The 12,898-nt window shown below is 46.1% G+C and overlaps 1 protein-coding gene across 1 annotated transcript; it reads left to right on the top strand.

Moving 5' to 3' along the window:
• The first annotated feature begins 7,841 nt into the window (after positions 1 to 7,841).
• On the top strand, positions 7,842 to 8,783 carry LOC127695486 (olfactory receptor 1361-like). The gene has a single exon (XM_052197681.1). It carries the CDS (start codon positions 7,842 to 7,844, stop codon positions 8,781 to 8,783), a length of 942 nt encoding a protein of 313 aa, XP_052053641.1.
• Positions 8,784 to 12,898: the final 4,115 nt, after the last annotated feature.

The raw sequence follows: 12,898 nt of genomic DNA, 5'->3' as shown, positions 1-12,898 counted from the left end.
ATCTGTCACCATGGCATCTAATATCAAATGATTCCCTGGAAGCTAGGAAGGTATGTTCTAATCCACAAAGAGCTAGGGGATCGAACATCTTAATTTGAATGCTGTGGTGCTGTAATGTTGTGATGCTGTGATGATGTGTTGCTGTGATGCTGTGATGTTGTGTTGCTGTGATGCTGTGATGATGCTGTGATGATGTTGTTATGCTGTGATGATGCTGTGATGATGGTGTAATGATAATGTGATGTTGTGATGTTGTGATGATGCTGTGATGATGGTGTAATGATAATGTGATGTTGTGATGTTGTGATGCTGTGATGATGCTGTGATGCTATGATGCTGTGATAATTCTGTAATGATAATGTGATGTTGTGGTGCTGTGATGATGCTGTGATGATGCTGTGATGCTGTGGGGTTGTAGTGCCATGATGCAATGGTGGTAGGTTGTGATGCTCTGATGGTCCATCTTCACATTCATCTCTTATGGACTTATGCTCAACATGGAAACATACCTCTGGACAACACCCAGAGGAAGCTCCACTCCCAGGCACTCTAACACGCCCAGGATCATAGGATCAGAGGTGAGAAGGACACATCTCTCCCAACACCAAGAGTTTCCGGGACCAGCAGGACCCAGGCACTGAGGAACTCCACCAGACCAGAGGCACAGGCTCCTTCCTGTCTCTTTGGGCCTGTGCCCTGAGCAAACCTTGGGTGCAAACTCTGCAGCCAGTCCCACTACACTCAGATGAAGCTCCACTCCCAGACACTTTTACACCCCTAGGATCCCAGGATCCAGGGATCCCAGGATCACAGGATCACAGGATCACAGGATCACAGGAGCTCGGACACACCCAGGCTCTCAGGATCACAGGATTCCAGAATCACAGGATCACAGAGACAACTTGACTCTGAGGATTTCTGACACAACTAGGATAACAGGAAGGACAGACTCCAGTCAGATATAGCGAGGACAGGTAGCACTAGAGATAACCAGATGACGGGAGGCAAGTGTAAGAACATAAGCATCAGAAACCAAGGCTACTTGGCATCATCAGAACCCAATTCTTCCACCAAAGCAAGTCTTTGATATACCATCACACCAGAAAACAAGATTCAGATCTAAAATCACTTCTCATGATGATGATAGAGAACTTTAAGAAGGACAAAAATAACTCCCTTAAAGAAATACAGGAGAACACAGGTAAACAGCTAGAAGCCCTTAAAGAGGAAACATGAAACTTCCTTAAAGAGTTACAGGAAAACACAATCAAACAGGTGAAGGAAATGAACAAAAACATCCATGATCTGAAAATAAAACTAGAAACAACAAAGAAATCACAAAGTGAGACAACCTTGGAGCTAGAAAACCTAGGAAAGAGATCAGGAGTCATAGATGCATCACCAACAGAATACAAGAGATGGTAGAGAGAATCTCATGTGCCAAAGATACCATAGAAAACATTGACACAACAGTCAAAGGAAACGCAAAAAGCAAAAAGCTCCTAACCCAATACATCCAGGAAATCCAGGACACAATGAGAAGACCAAACCTAAGGATAACAGGTATAGAAGAGAGTGAAGATTCCCAATTTAAAGGACCAGTAATTATCTCCAACAAAATTACAGAAGAAAATGTCCCTAACCCAAAGAAGAGATGCCCATGAACATTCAAGAAGCCTACAGAACTCCAAACAGACTGGACTAGAAAAGAAATTTCCTCCCATCACATAATAATCAAAACAACAAATGCACTAAACAAAGAAGGAATATTAAAAGCAGTAGGAGAAATATAACTCTGAGCAGGTCTACAGGTATTTTTCCAAGAACGTTTAACTGAGGAGATACCAACTCTGAATGTGTGAATGTGTGTGCTACTCTTCCAGGTAGCACACACTACTCTCTCTCTCTCTCTCTCTCTCTCTCTCTCTCTCTCTCTCTCTCTCTCTCTCTCCTTCCTGATGGTGGCTGTAATGGGACCAGCTGACTCATACAGTCACCACCATTGCGTTTCTCTATGGTAGACTGTGACCCCTCAAACCATGAACCAGAACAAACCATTCTTTAAGCTACTTAGGTCAAACATTTTTGTCATAGCAATAAGAAGAGTCACTGATGAAGAGCTGGACCCAGTCCAGTGACCTTTCCCCAAAATTCTCTAGCTTTGGATGTCAGTCAAATCTGGGTGTCAATCAAGTCAACACTTTGGGGTGGGGAGGAATTGTACCCAATGTCAAACAAGTATATTCTAAATGCATACTAGTTAAGTCCATTGCCAATTAGAATCTGTGTTCTTCAAGTCCCTCCTCGTTCTTTGATGAGAGTACGTAAATGAGCACATAGTATTTAGAAAGGCCATGGCCAACATCTTTAGTGACTCTACAGGGGTCCTATCCCACTGAGACTTGAATTATCTTTAAATGTTCCCCACTTGAATGCACCATTGGCCCGCTACAGTAGGGACAAACATCCTCTTCCTTTGTAAGTCCTTCGGGAGTCAGAGGAAGCAGGCAAACTCCCTCCTGAATCACCTTTAATAAGGCACTTTGGGGGTTTTCTCACTTCTAGACATCATAAAACGACCAACATGTATGAAATGAAACTATGGTCCAGCCCAGAGGAAGGCCAGCGGTTCCTCCAGGAGCCCTGGTACAGCACCCTCACCACAGAGCACTGAGAACACAGGGGCTGCCTCCTACACAGACGTGGCTAGTGTTGGTCAGCGTTTGCCTTGATTGTTCACAGGTTCATGGCACAAGCTCTCATGCCTGGCAACAGTTAGCAGTGAAGAAGGTAAGGAATTGGCTGGTGGGGGGAAGCTTTGATACAGTTTGGTTATCTATATAATATTTTGGGTGCTGTGAGAGCACTATGCCTCACCAACTCCCCAAACACACATAGATAATGTGTATTTGATCATCTCTGGAGCAATGGCCCCATTATGTTCACACTCACCCACATAACTGCAGATCTCACACCCCCAAAGTTCCCCCAAATTTACCTTGTCTTCTTCACAATGACTTTGTAAAGTGTGCTTCAAACCATCCACATAAGACCACAGGGCCACCCTAAGCCCCCAATCTATAGAGGTCTTAAACATGTGAGTGGAAAGGAAGTAGACCACTTTGGGCATGTGGGAGGATCCCACCCCTGTTGGGAGCCATGTGGATGAAGCATCAGATAGGTTTCAGCAAGGGGTTCCATGGCTGGCAGGTAGAAACATTCATGTCACTTTCCAAGACCCTTGCCACACTCCTCTGCTCGGATGGGCAGTCATGGTATGTCAGTTTGCTTCTAGAGAGACAAGAGGATGCCAGGGCCACAATCAAAGGAATTCAAATCAGCTCAGACAGTTGGGTAAGAGTAGAGCAGTTGGAACTGGGGAGTTGTTCTGTCACCTGTGACACCTAGGACTGGGACCAGCATGCCACAGGAATGGACTGGGGTCTTGAGCCTGGGTTTCCAGGTTCCTGTGTCCTTGTATAAAATTATGGACAGAGATATGTGCATGGTGACAGAAAGAGGAGATGGTCTGGTGAATGAGAAAGGCACTTCCAAGTGGGACAATTGGCCAGGGCTGGCGGAAGCAAAAGGCAGTGATGCCAGATAACCTGAACCCTTTGCACACAGCATGGCAGCCATGGTGTGTTCTCTGTCCTTGCTTTCTTTCATCTGATGAACTTCTGTGGTGCTAATACTCAAACCCAGTGCCTTGTGCATGTGAGGACAGTACTTAACTACTGGGTCCTCCCCTCGTCCTCTCAATGCCTCTCCCTCACCCTACTTTCCTGTTCCCTTTGGTCACATTGCCACATTACACAGTCCAGGAAAGGCCTGTCTTTCCATACTGCGCCCTCTTAGTGTTCTGTGTGATAGCGACTGTGATCAAATGAAGTGTGGGCCAGCCTGGTAGCTGTAACCCTTGACTTCCATTTATCAGGATGGAGTCAGACACTAAACACACCCTCCCCTTGTTTATCACTCTTGTCTCTTGTCACGCAGACAGGGTGACAGGGGAAGCTGAGAAGAAGCATCCGCTCAATTTCTAGATTTAACAGGAGCCAGGGTGGGAGCAGAAGCACCAGCCTCCCCGCCTTTGTCTGCCTTAATTTCCTCCCGAGTGGCAGAATGCAGAGGGTGGGATATGGAGAGGAGGAAAGGGTTCCACTCAAAGGACAAAGTCCCGATCAACCAGGAAGGATGCTAATGCTTCTCTTGAGATTATTAAATGGTGATAGGTAATGCTGACTTTCAAAGAAAATATTTTAAATGTTTGTTATCATGTGATATTCTCCATGTTTTCCCTGTAAGCCAATCACATGTGCCTGAGACTCTTACTATTTTTTGCTACATCTCAATGATCCCTTCCTTGTCTTTCTTATTCTTCCTTATTCTTTTCTTCTTCCTTCCTTTTTCCTCACATCTCTTCCTTCCTTCCTTCCTTCCTTCCTTCCTTCCTTCCTGTCTGTCTGTCTTTCAACCTGTGTGTATGTATATGTATGAATGCATTTTTGAGACAAGGTGTCATATACCCCCAGGCTGGTCTCCAATTATATAGTCAAAGATGACCTTGATCTCTTGAGCCTCCTGCCTCCCCCTCCAGAGTTCTGGAATCACAAGTATGCACCGCCACTCCTGGTTTGTGCCATGCAATGGTTCAAAGTCAGAACCTCAAGGATGCTAGGCTAGTGCTCTACTGAGCTGCGGCCCAGCCCATAATGCTAGGATTCAAAGCCAGAACCTCAGAGACACTGGGCAAGCACTCCACTGAGCTGCAGCCCTGCCCATCCTCCTCTCCTTGTAACTTGTCAGTTGTGTGTCTCTTTGGAGCTTTCTGCGACACATCATTATTACCAGAGGGCAGGGTCTGGTCCTGGTTGTCTGGTGGTCTGACGGGGACAAAACAGCACACTTCATGTGCATCCGCTCGATGCCTGAGAGAGCAACTGGATAAGAATCCCTCATTTCTTCCATTTCACTTTGAACATGAATGAAAGTAAAAGATGTTCTTTAAGAATTCAAACTCTGTCATGGCTGCTACCTCAGTACCAGGAGGTGGAGGCAGAGTTCAGGAGTTCAGGTTCATCTTCTGCTATATAGCAAGTTCAGGCCACCCTGGGCTACAGTGGACCCTGCGTCAAAACAAAAACAAAGCAAAAACAAAAACACCGACCAAGAATGCCTTACACTTTCTGTTTCAGGTGGTAAAGGTAGGTGGTCTATATCTAAAATGGTGTTTCCGTAACAGACAGAGCTGTGTTTTCATCTCAGCTTTTGGAATTGCTTCAGAGTCTCCATCACCAAGAGCACCAGGCGGGTCCTAGAAAGGGAAACAGGCAGGAAGCACACACACGGTGGACATTGCCTCCAGTGACTCCAGGGCCAGATTATCAGGGGACCACAGAGATCAGAAGTGACTGCCTGGAGCAGAGAATGTTTGCTCTGCTGCCTAGGGAGTCCCCTATCTCCGCTGTGCCTCCTAGTCTACTGGGGACATTTATAAATTTACTAGAGAGGAAGGTTCTTAAGGGACACAAAGGAAGTCAGCATAGAGAGCTGCCACAGGGCATTTTTTAAAGCATCATGGTTTCTCACTGATTAGCATTTCCACTTTCCTGACTGACTGAAGCCCTGTGAGAAGGGGTAGATGATTGTTCTCAGGCTAAGATTTCCCAAGACTCAGAAATCCAGCTTTCCTATGAATTTTTTTTTAACTATCAGCCTGTGTGAAATGTTTTGCAGAACATTAAAAAATCTGTATTCATCAGCTCCCGTTGCTTTAATTGGGATCTGAGGTGTCAACTTACAGAGATGAAAGGTTGATTTGGGCTCATGGTTTTAGAGAGGTTTTGCTCCAGAGTCAACTGGCTCCTTTGTTTGCAGCCTATGGTGAGGCAGCACATGCTGGTAGACGTGTGTGATGTAACAAAGTCATGTGTGTTGTGGCCAGGATGGGAAAGGAAAGAGAGGATGGACTGGGGTCCCCTCAAGCAGACAACCCAGTGGCCAGAAAACCTACCAGCAGGTCAACTTAAAAATATATGTGTGTTTATCATCTATCTGTCTATCCATCTATCTATCCATCCATCCATCCATCCATCCATCCATCCATCTATGTATTTTTTAGTGAATGAGGGTTTTGCCTGCCATCTATGTAGTGCACCACCTGTGTAAAGTACCCATGGAAGCCATAAGGGGGTGTCATAACCCCTAAAACTGGAAGTACATCTTCTGAGCTCCCAAAAGTAGCCAGCACTCTTAACCAGCCCAGAAATGGCTCCAGACCCATGCCCTACTTCTTCAAATTGTCCCCACTTCCAGTGGAAACTACAACATAGAAGCCTTCAGGGAACAGTCCAGGCATAAGCTCACAGAAATATACATGAAAGCGAGGTCTGGCTGGTAGAAGCCAGATGACCCACCCTCCACACACACCTGTGATCTCAGTAGTCACAGTTCCCGTGTCACTCAGAGTCTGTCCATGCCACCCTCTTTCACAGTGTCACAGACTTGTCAACACTGGCCCTTGGCTGAGCACTGTCAGGGGCAGTCCTCAATTCTAACTGTGCAGGACGGCATCTCATGCTTGAAATGTCTATTTTATTTTTAAAAAATTATGTGTGGGGAGTATGTTCAGGCAGGTGCTTTTGGAGGCCAGAAGGCGGCACTGGATCCTCTGGAGCTGGAGACAGAGTTGTGAACCTCCTGCTTTGGGTGCTGGGAACTGTCCTCTGAAAGAGCAGGAAGCACTCCTAACCACTGGGCCATCTCTCCAGACCCCCTCCCTTTTATTTCTTGAATGGATTGCTTAACTACATTTCTACTGCAGCTGCATTTTTATGTCGCTGGATTTTAGTGGGCAAGACCTTTGTGACCTTCTCTTCCTCTGACTACTTTCTTGGGTACCTACTATGCACCAGGCACTGTTCCCGGCACTGAGCAGTGGCTGAGACAGATGTGTCTCTGTTCTGGGGAATGCATGGCCGCATGAGGAAAACTGTTCTTAAATGACTCAATGAAGAAATGCATTTGCATAGAGAGATAAGCAAGGAGCTTGTGTGAGGAGGAGTGCTTGACCGAAGCTGCACAGACAGGGCCCAGCGAGGTGCTCAGAAGATAGTCCTAGCTGTGTGTCTTAGTCAGTGATCAATGGGGTTGGGGGGGCCATCCCTGGGCTCGTGGCCCTGGGTCTACAAGGAGGCAGATTGGGCAAGCCAACAAACAGCACCTCTTCATGGCTTCTGCATCTGCCATAGGTAAGGTTATTATTTCTGCAGTGAAACACCATGACCAACACAACTTGGGGAGGTAAAGGTTCACTCAGCTTCCACCTCCACATCACTGTTCATCATTGCAGCAAGTCAGGATGGGAACTCAGACAGCACAGGAACCTGGGGGCAGGAGGAGCTGAGGTCATGGAAGGGTGCTGCTTTTTGGTTAGCTCCCCTTGGCTTCCTCAGCCTGCTTTCTTATAGAACCCAGGGCCCCCAGCCCTGGGATGGCACCACTCATAATGCTCCCCATCCCCCATCAAACACTAATTAAGGAAATGCCCTATATGCTTGACTGCAGCCTGGTCTATGGCTGAGTTTTCTCAATTACATCTCTCTTCCCTCCTATGACCCCAGCTTGGGTCATGTTTATATAAAACTAGCCAGCACACTATTCAAGCTTGATCACCTGAGTTCCATCCCTAGAACCAATGGTGGAGGAAGAGAGCTGACTCCTTAAACACACACAGTTCTGGTAGAAAACTCCTACATACGTGCTATGACCTGATTCTGAACACACAGTGAGTTCCAGTTGCCCAGCCTGACCCCTCCAGGAGCCTGCGCCTCTGAGAGATGTCCAAGAGGAGAGAGAATGAGACTGGAGTCAGTGAGTTCCTCCTGCTTGGCATCACTGATGACCCACAGCAGCAACAAATCCTCTTCTGGGCTTTCTTGTGCATGTACCTGGTCACTGTGGCTGGGAACACACTCATCTTCCTGGCCATCAGCTCTGACCCCCGCTTGCACACCCCCATGTATTTCTTCCTGGCCAATCTTTCCTTTGTGGATGTCTGCTTCACCACCAATCTCATCCCCAGGCTCCTGGCTAGCCACGTGGCTGGAACAGGGACCATCTCCTACACCCACTGCCTGACTCAGATGTACTTTCTAATTTCCTTTGCCAATGTGGACACCTTTCTGCTGGCTGCCATGGCCCTGGACAGATTTGTGGCCATCTGCTATCCACTACAGTACCACACCATCATCACCCACAAGCTCTGTGTGGGGCTGGCGGCCATTGTGTGGCTCTGCTCTGGCCTCATCTCTCTGGTGCACACTCTCCTCATGAGCAGACTGAGCTTCTGTTCCTCTGTTCCGGAGATCTCTCACTTCTACTGCGACGCTTACCTCCTCATGAAGTTGGCCTGTTCAGACACGAGAGTCAATCAACGTGTCTTTCTGGGAGCTGTGGTCCTCTTCGTGACCCCCTGCATTCTCATCATGGTCTCTTACGCCAGAATCGCTGTGGCAGTCTTCCAGATACCCTCTGCCAAGGGCAGGCACAAGGCATTTTCCACGTGTAGCTCACACTTGTCGGTGGTCATCCTGTTCTATGGGACGGTTCTGGGGATCTATATACGACCTCCAGACTCCTTCTCTACCCAGGACACGGTAGCCACCATCATGTATACTGTGGTTACCCCCATGCTGAACCCCTTCATTTACAGCCTGAGGAACCAGGACATGAAGAAAACAGTGATAAGGCTCCTTAACAGGGACTCAAAGTCCTCTTAGCAAGGTACACACCAGCTTGGTGCCAGGGTGTCTAAGATGAAAGACATGGGGCCTGATCTTGCATGTCACATCTACCTTCTCCTCCTCCTCAGCCACTCAGGCTGTTTTTCAAAAAGAAAGAACATCCATAAATTAGAATAGAATTTCACTATCATTAGAAGAGACCCTTGAATCTCAGCTGCGGGGAACAGATAATCCTGATTATATTTAGTTAAACAACACAAGAGTTTATGAGTTCCATCCAGACCTCTCCTCCATGGCCTCCAGGAACAGACATTGACCCCAATGTTTCCAAAGAGGCTGCTGAAGCACCAGCTATCTTCTAACATCCCAGGTGAGGAGAGGGAAGGCAAAAAGGGCTTCCCAGGGGCTTTCTGGGAAGCCTGGCTTGCTACCTTTTGGCCACATGACAGTGAACTTCAGAGCAGCCTGTGGGAGATATTTGTTGCTTTGGTCACTACTGCTATTATCCAGCCTTTTGCTGGTTAGAGTCAGACTCGTTGCAGCTCAAAGTGAAACAGGACCCCCTTAGAAAGGAAAGGGTCAGACAACAGGGAGCAGGCTTGCCACACCAGCAGTCTTGTCTTGCCACGGTAACAGCACAGAGCCCCACTGCTCTCCGAAGTAAAAACATGTTTTAGAGGTGGACACCCACTAGACTGTGTGTGAAAACACAAGCCACAAATGGGACCTTGCACTCTTAAGGCTGAGCACCCCCAGTCCTAGCGCGTTTGACAGACCTATGTGTGCAAGTGTCCAAAGAGGTCAAAAGAGGGCGTCGGATGTGCTGGAACTGGAGTTACAAGTGGTTGTAAGCTGCCTGACTTGGGAACTGGGAACTGATCTTGGATCCTCTGGAAGAACAGCAAGTACTCTTAAGAGCTCCTGAAACCAATTTATTTTTAAAGGAATAAATTTTATGTGCTGATTTTTGTCTCTGTAGTGTTCAAATTTTGCTCATTATACTATCGATATATGCTAATATAAAAATACAGCACCCCGTTTCTGAACAAAACAAAAGAAGCAATCAAGCATTCTGGTAAAACATTAACATGATATTAAAGCAGCAAGTTTTAATTTGTTCTTTTAAGATGGTATCTAGGTATATAACCCAAGTTAACCTAAAACTAGTAATCCTCCTGCCTCAGGCTCCTGAGTCTTGGGATTACAGGCAGGTACCACCATGCCAGCCAAAACAGAAAACAGCTGTCTATAGTATGTGGAACACATATTTCTAGGTGTGCTATCAAGGGCTAAATAAATGGGTTTTTTTTTTTGAAATTTACTTTGAGTTTCTATTAATTGTGCCTCTGTATTTTCTGTATCTTATGTTTTGACATTTTGGCATGGGGATCCTCTGTGATGAGAAAGGGAACCCCTCCACCACAACTCAAGCAGGATGATGGCTTTTATACTCCAACTAATTCAGAAGCCAGAGAATGTCATTATTAGTCTTTACAATAATAATAATAATAATAATAATCTTAATAATTCTAGACCTGGTTATCAGGCAGTAGGCTTTCTAAGCCATAGGGCACATGGGGATTATCCAAACCAACCAGTCAAAGCCTGTGTGAGTCACCTTTTCACCCCTACCTGCAGAACCCACAACAGAGGCTCTCACCTGTTTCCCTGAACCCTCCTAGAACCCTGGGCTTCCCTGTGTGGTCCACACCTGCTGCCGCTGGATTCTGGGAGTGTAGAAACCTAGTGGCAGCCACTTCTGTGTCTGCATGTCCCACCACGTGAGCCGCTGTGGGGAGATGGCTCAGCGTCTCCACCAGTTGTCAGAGGAGTTTTCTTCCTCCTTGGAGACCTTCACTCCATAAAAGCTTGATCTTTGCCTATCGATACCTCAGCTAAGGCTTTTCAGGACCAGCCAGAACAAAACAGTTTGCTAGTTCCAGCATGAGGGGCACTTAATAAGGACAACACACCGAAGACACCGGTGTCTCAGCCAAAGCTTATGAAGCTACTGTGTTTGTATCATTTAAACCAGGTTCAAATGCTAAGCAGAGTTTCAAAATTAAAGTTTTTAAAACATTAAAAGGTAGTGACTACTTATTCCTCTTCTTCCCTTTTTGTAAATAAAATCATAAAGTGGGAGCAGCCTGCATTCCATCCCTGGGATCCACTTGGTAGAAGTAGATATCTGTTCTAAGAATTGTCTGCTGGCACTGACATCTTAAAAAGTAAAATAGAATAGCAGAAATGTATGTTCATCCCATGTGACAACTCTTAAAGTAAGAGCATCCCTCAAAGTAGAGTACTCGGACAGACCCTCAGACTTCAAGTATAACTGGGGTTAATGGAGGGTAAGTTAAGAAAAACTGGGTCTGAGAGATAACTCAGTAGAGACGCTTACAGCAAAACCCTGACAACTGGAAATCTGCCTTCAGATCCCAGAGTGGAGGGAGAAAGCTGGCTCCCAGAAGTTGTTCTCTTACCTCTACACGTGTGATGCTGCAGTCGCATACCTACAGTCGCGCACACACATCACACGATGTATAATAATAACAAAGAATTTTTAAATGTGAAAATTTTATTTCCCTCCTTTCTGAATTTCCATTTTCGTGTCATGTGTACGTATGTGATTTTACATATCTGTTTTAAGATCTAGGAGTCACAAGTGGAAGAACGCAGGCAGTACTTGCCTTTCTGAATCTGAGTGATTTTACTTAGCATGCCTCACTCTGGTTGCATCAATTTTGCTGCAGAAAACATAACTTCATTCTTCTTGATGGCTGAGAAGAGCTCACGGTTCATGTATATCACAGTTCCCCATCTGTCTTCAGCTGATGGCCAGGCGGGCCCTCTGTACTTTCACTCCTGGAAATAGCAGTAATTGTGAGTGCGGCAGGTTGACTTGAAGTCCTTGCTGAGATGAACAAGCACAGAAGAACTCACCTTCATCAGCCTCCACAGACTTCTGCATTGCGGGAAAGACTGCCACCAGTCAAGGTGTGTTGACTCTTCATTGTGTTTAACACAAACTCTGGGTTTGTGTTATACAGATTCATAGTTAAAGGGTAGGCTGAAATCCCAGTGCTTGAGAGGCTGAGGCAGCAGGACCACTGAAAATGCAAAGTCCAACCTGGTGCTACAAAGTCCAACCTGGTGTTACAAGGTGAGTTCTTCAGGCTACTCAGAGAGACCCTGTCTGAGAAAAAGAAGAGGAAAAATAGTCTTCCCCTTTTTTTCTGAAGCTGGTGGTCTCTTCCTCCCTCTGGTGTCTGTTTTTGGTACTGCAGGTCATTAGATCTCCCTCAGTTCCTGTTCTTAGACACCACACACACACACACACACACACACATGCACGCGCGCACACACACAAGCACACGCACAGAGTCAGAAAGATACATAGAAACACAGAGACACAGAGATACAAGCACATAGAGAGACAAAAAGACAGACACACACATACAGAGACAGAGATACGTAGACAGAAACAGAGACAGAGACACACATGTACACACAGACACAGGACAAAGAGAGAGACAGAGACACACAGGAACAGACAGAGACAGATGTACAGAGAGAGACAGAGGCAGAGAGACAGAGAGGGGAGAAAGAATTGTTGGGTGTTGTGTCAAGGACCAGCCTTGGATAGGTCTGGTTTCTGAGAGAAGGTGTCTGGGAATAGGGAAAATAAATGACTTTGAGGTCATTTGTGGGTCCGAGCTATGGCCTATGTTCTGCTCGAGATGGCTCTGTGTAGATAGCTCTTGGCTCTGTAGTCTACTGGAGATGGCTTTTCAGATTGCCCCCCCCCTCTCTGTGTGTGTGTCTGTGTGTCTGTGTCTGTGTGCCTGTGAGTGTGTGTTGCTCTACTCTAGACAGCTTTTCATACAGCTGTGTGTGTGTGTGTGTGTGTGTGTGTGTGTGTGTGTTCTGCTCTAGACATCTTTTTCTTGCTACTCTAAAAACTCTATGGTTGAGACAGCTAGCTTTCTGCTCGAGACTGCTCTCCTAGTAAAAATCTAAAAGCTCTCGGGATAGCTCATAGGTTTTCTGACCAAAGTCAGAAAAACTGCTAAAACAAACAAACAAATAAATAAATAAATACATAATTCTTGGGTCTTCTGACCAAGTAAAAAAATCCTGTAAAGTAATTC

The sequence above is a fragment of the Apodemus sylvaticus genome, chromosome 10, assembly GCF_947179515.1.
Source record: "Apodemus sylvaticus chromosome 10, mApoSyl1.1, whole genome shotgun sequence".
Taxonomy (NCBI): Eukaryota; Metazoa; Chordata; class Mammalia; order Rodentia; family Muridae; genus Apodemus; species Apodemus sylvaticus.
This window is presented reverse-complemented; position numbering and strand designations above follow the sequence as displayed.

Bases quoted from the DNA above. Each gene is read 5' to 3' on its own strand.
- LOC127695486 (XM_052197681.1), top strand. From the start codon at position 7,842: ATGTCCAAGAGGAGAGAGAATGAGACTGGAGTCAGTGAGTTCCTCCTG.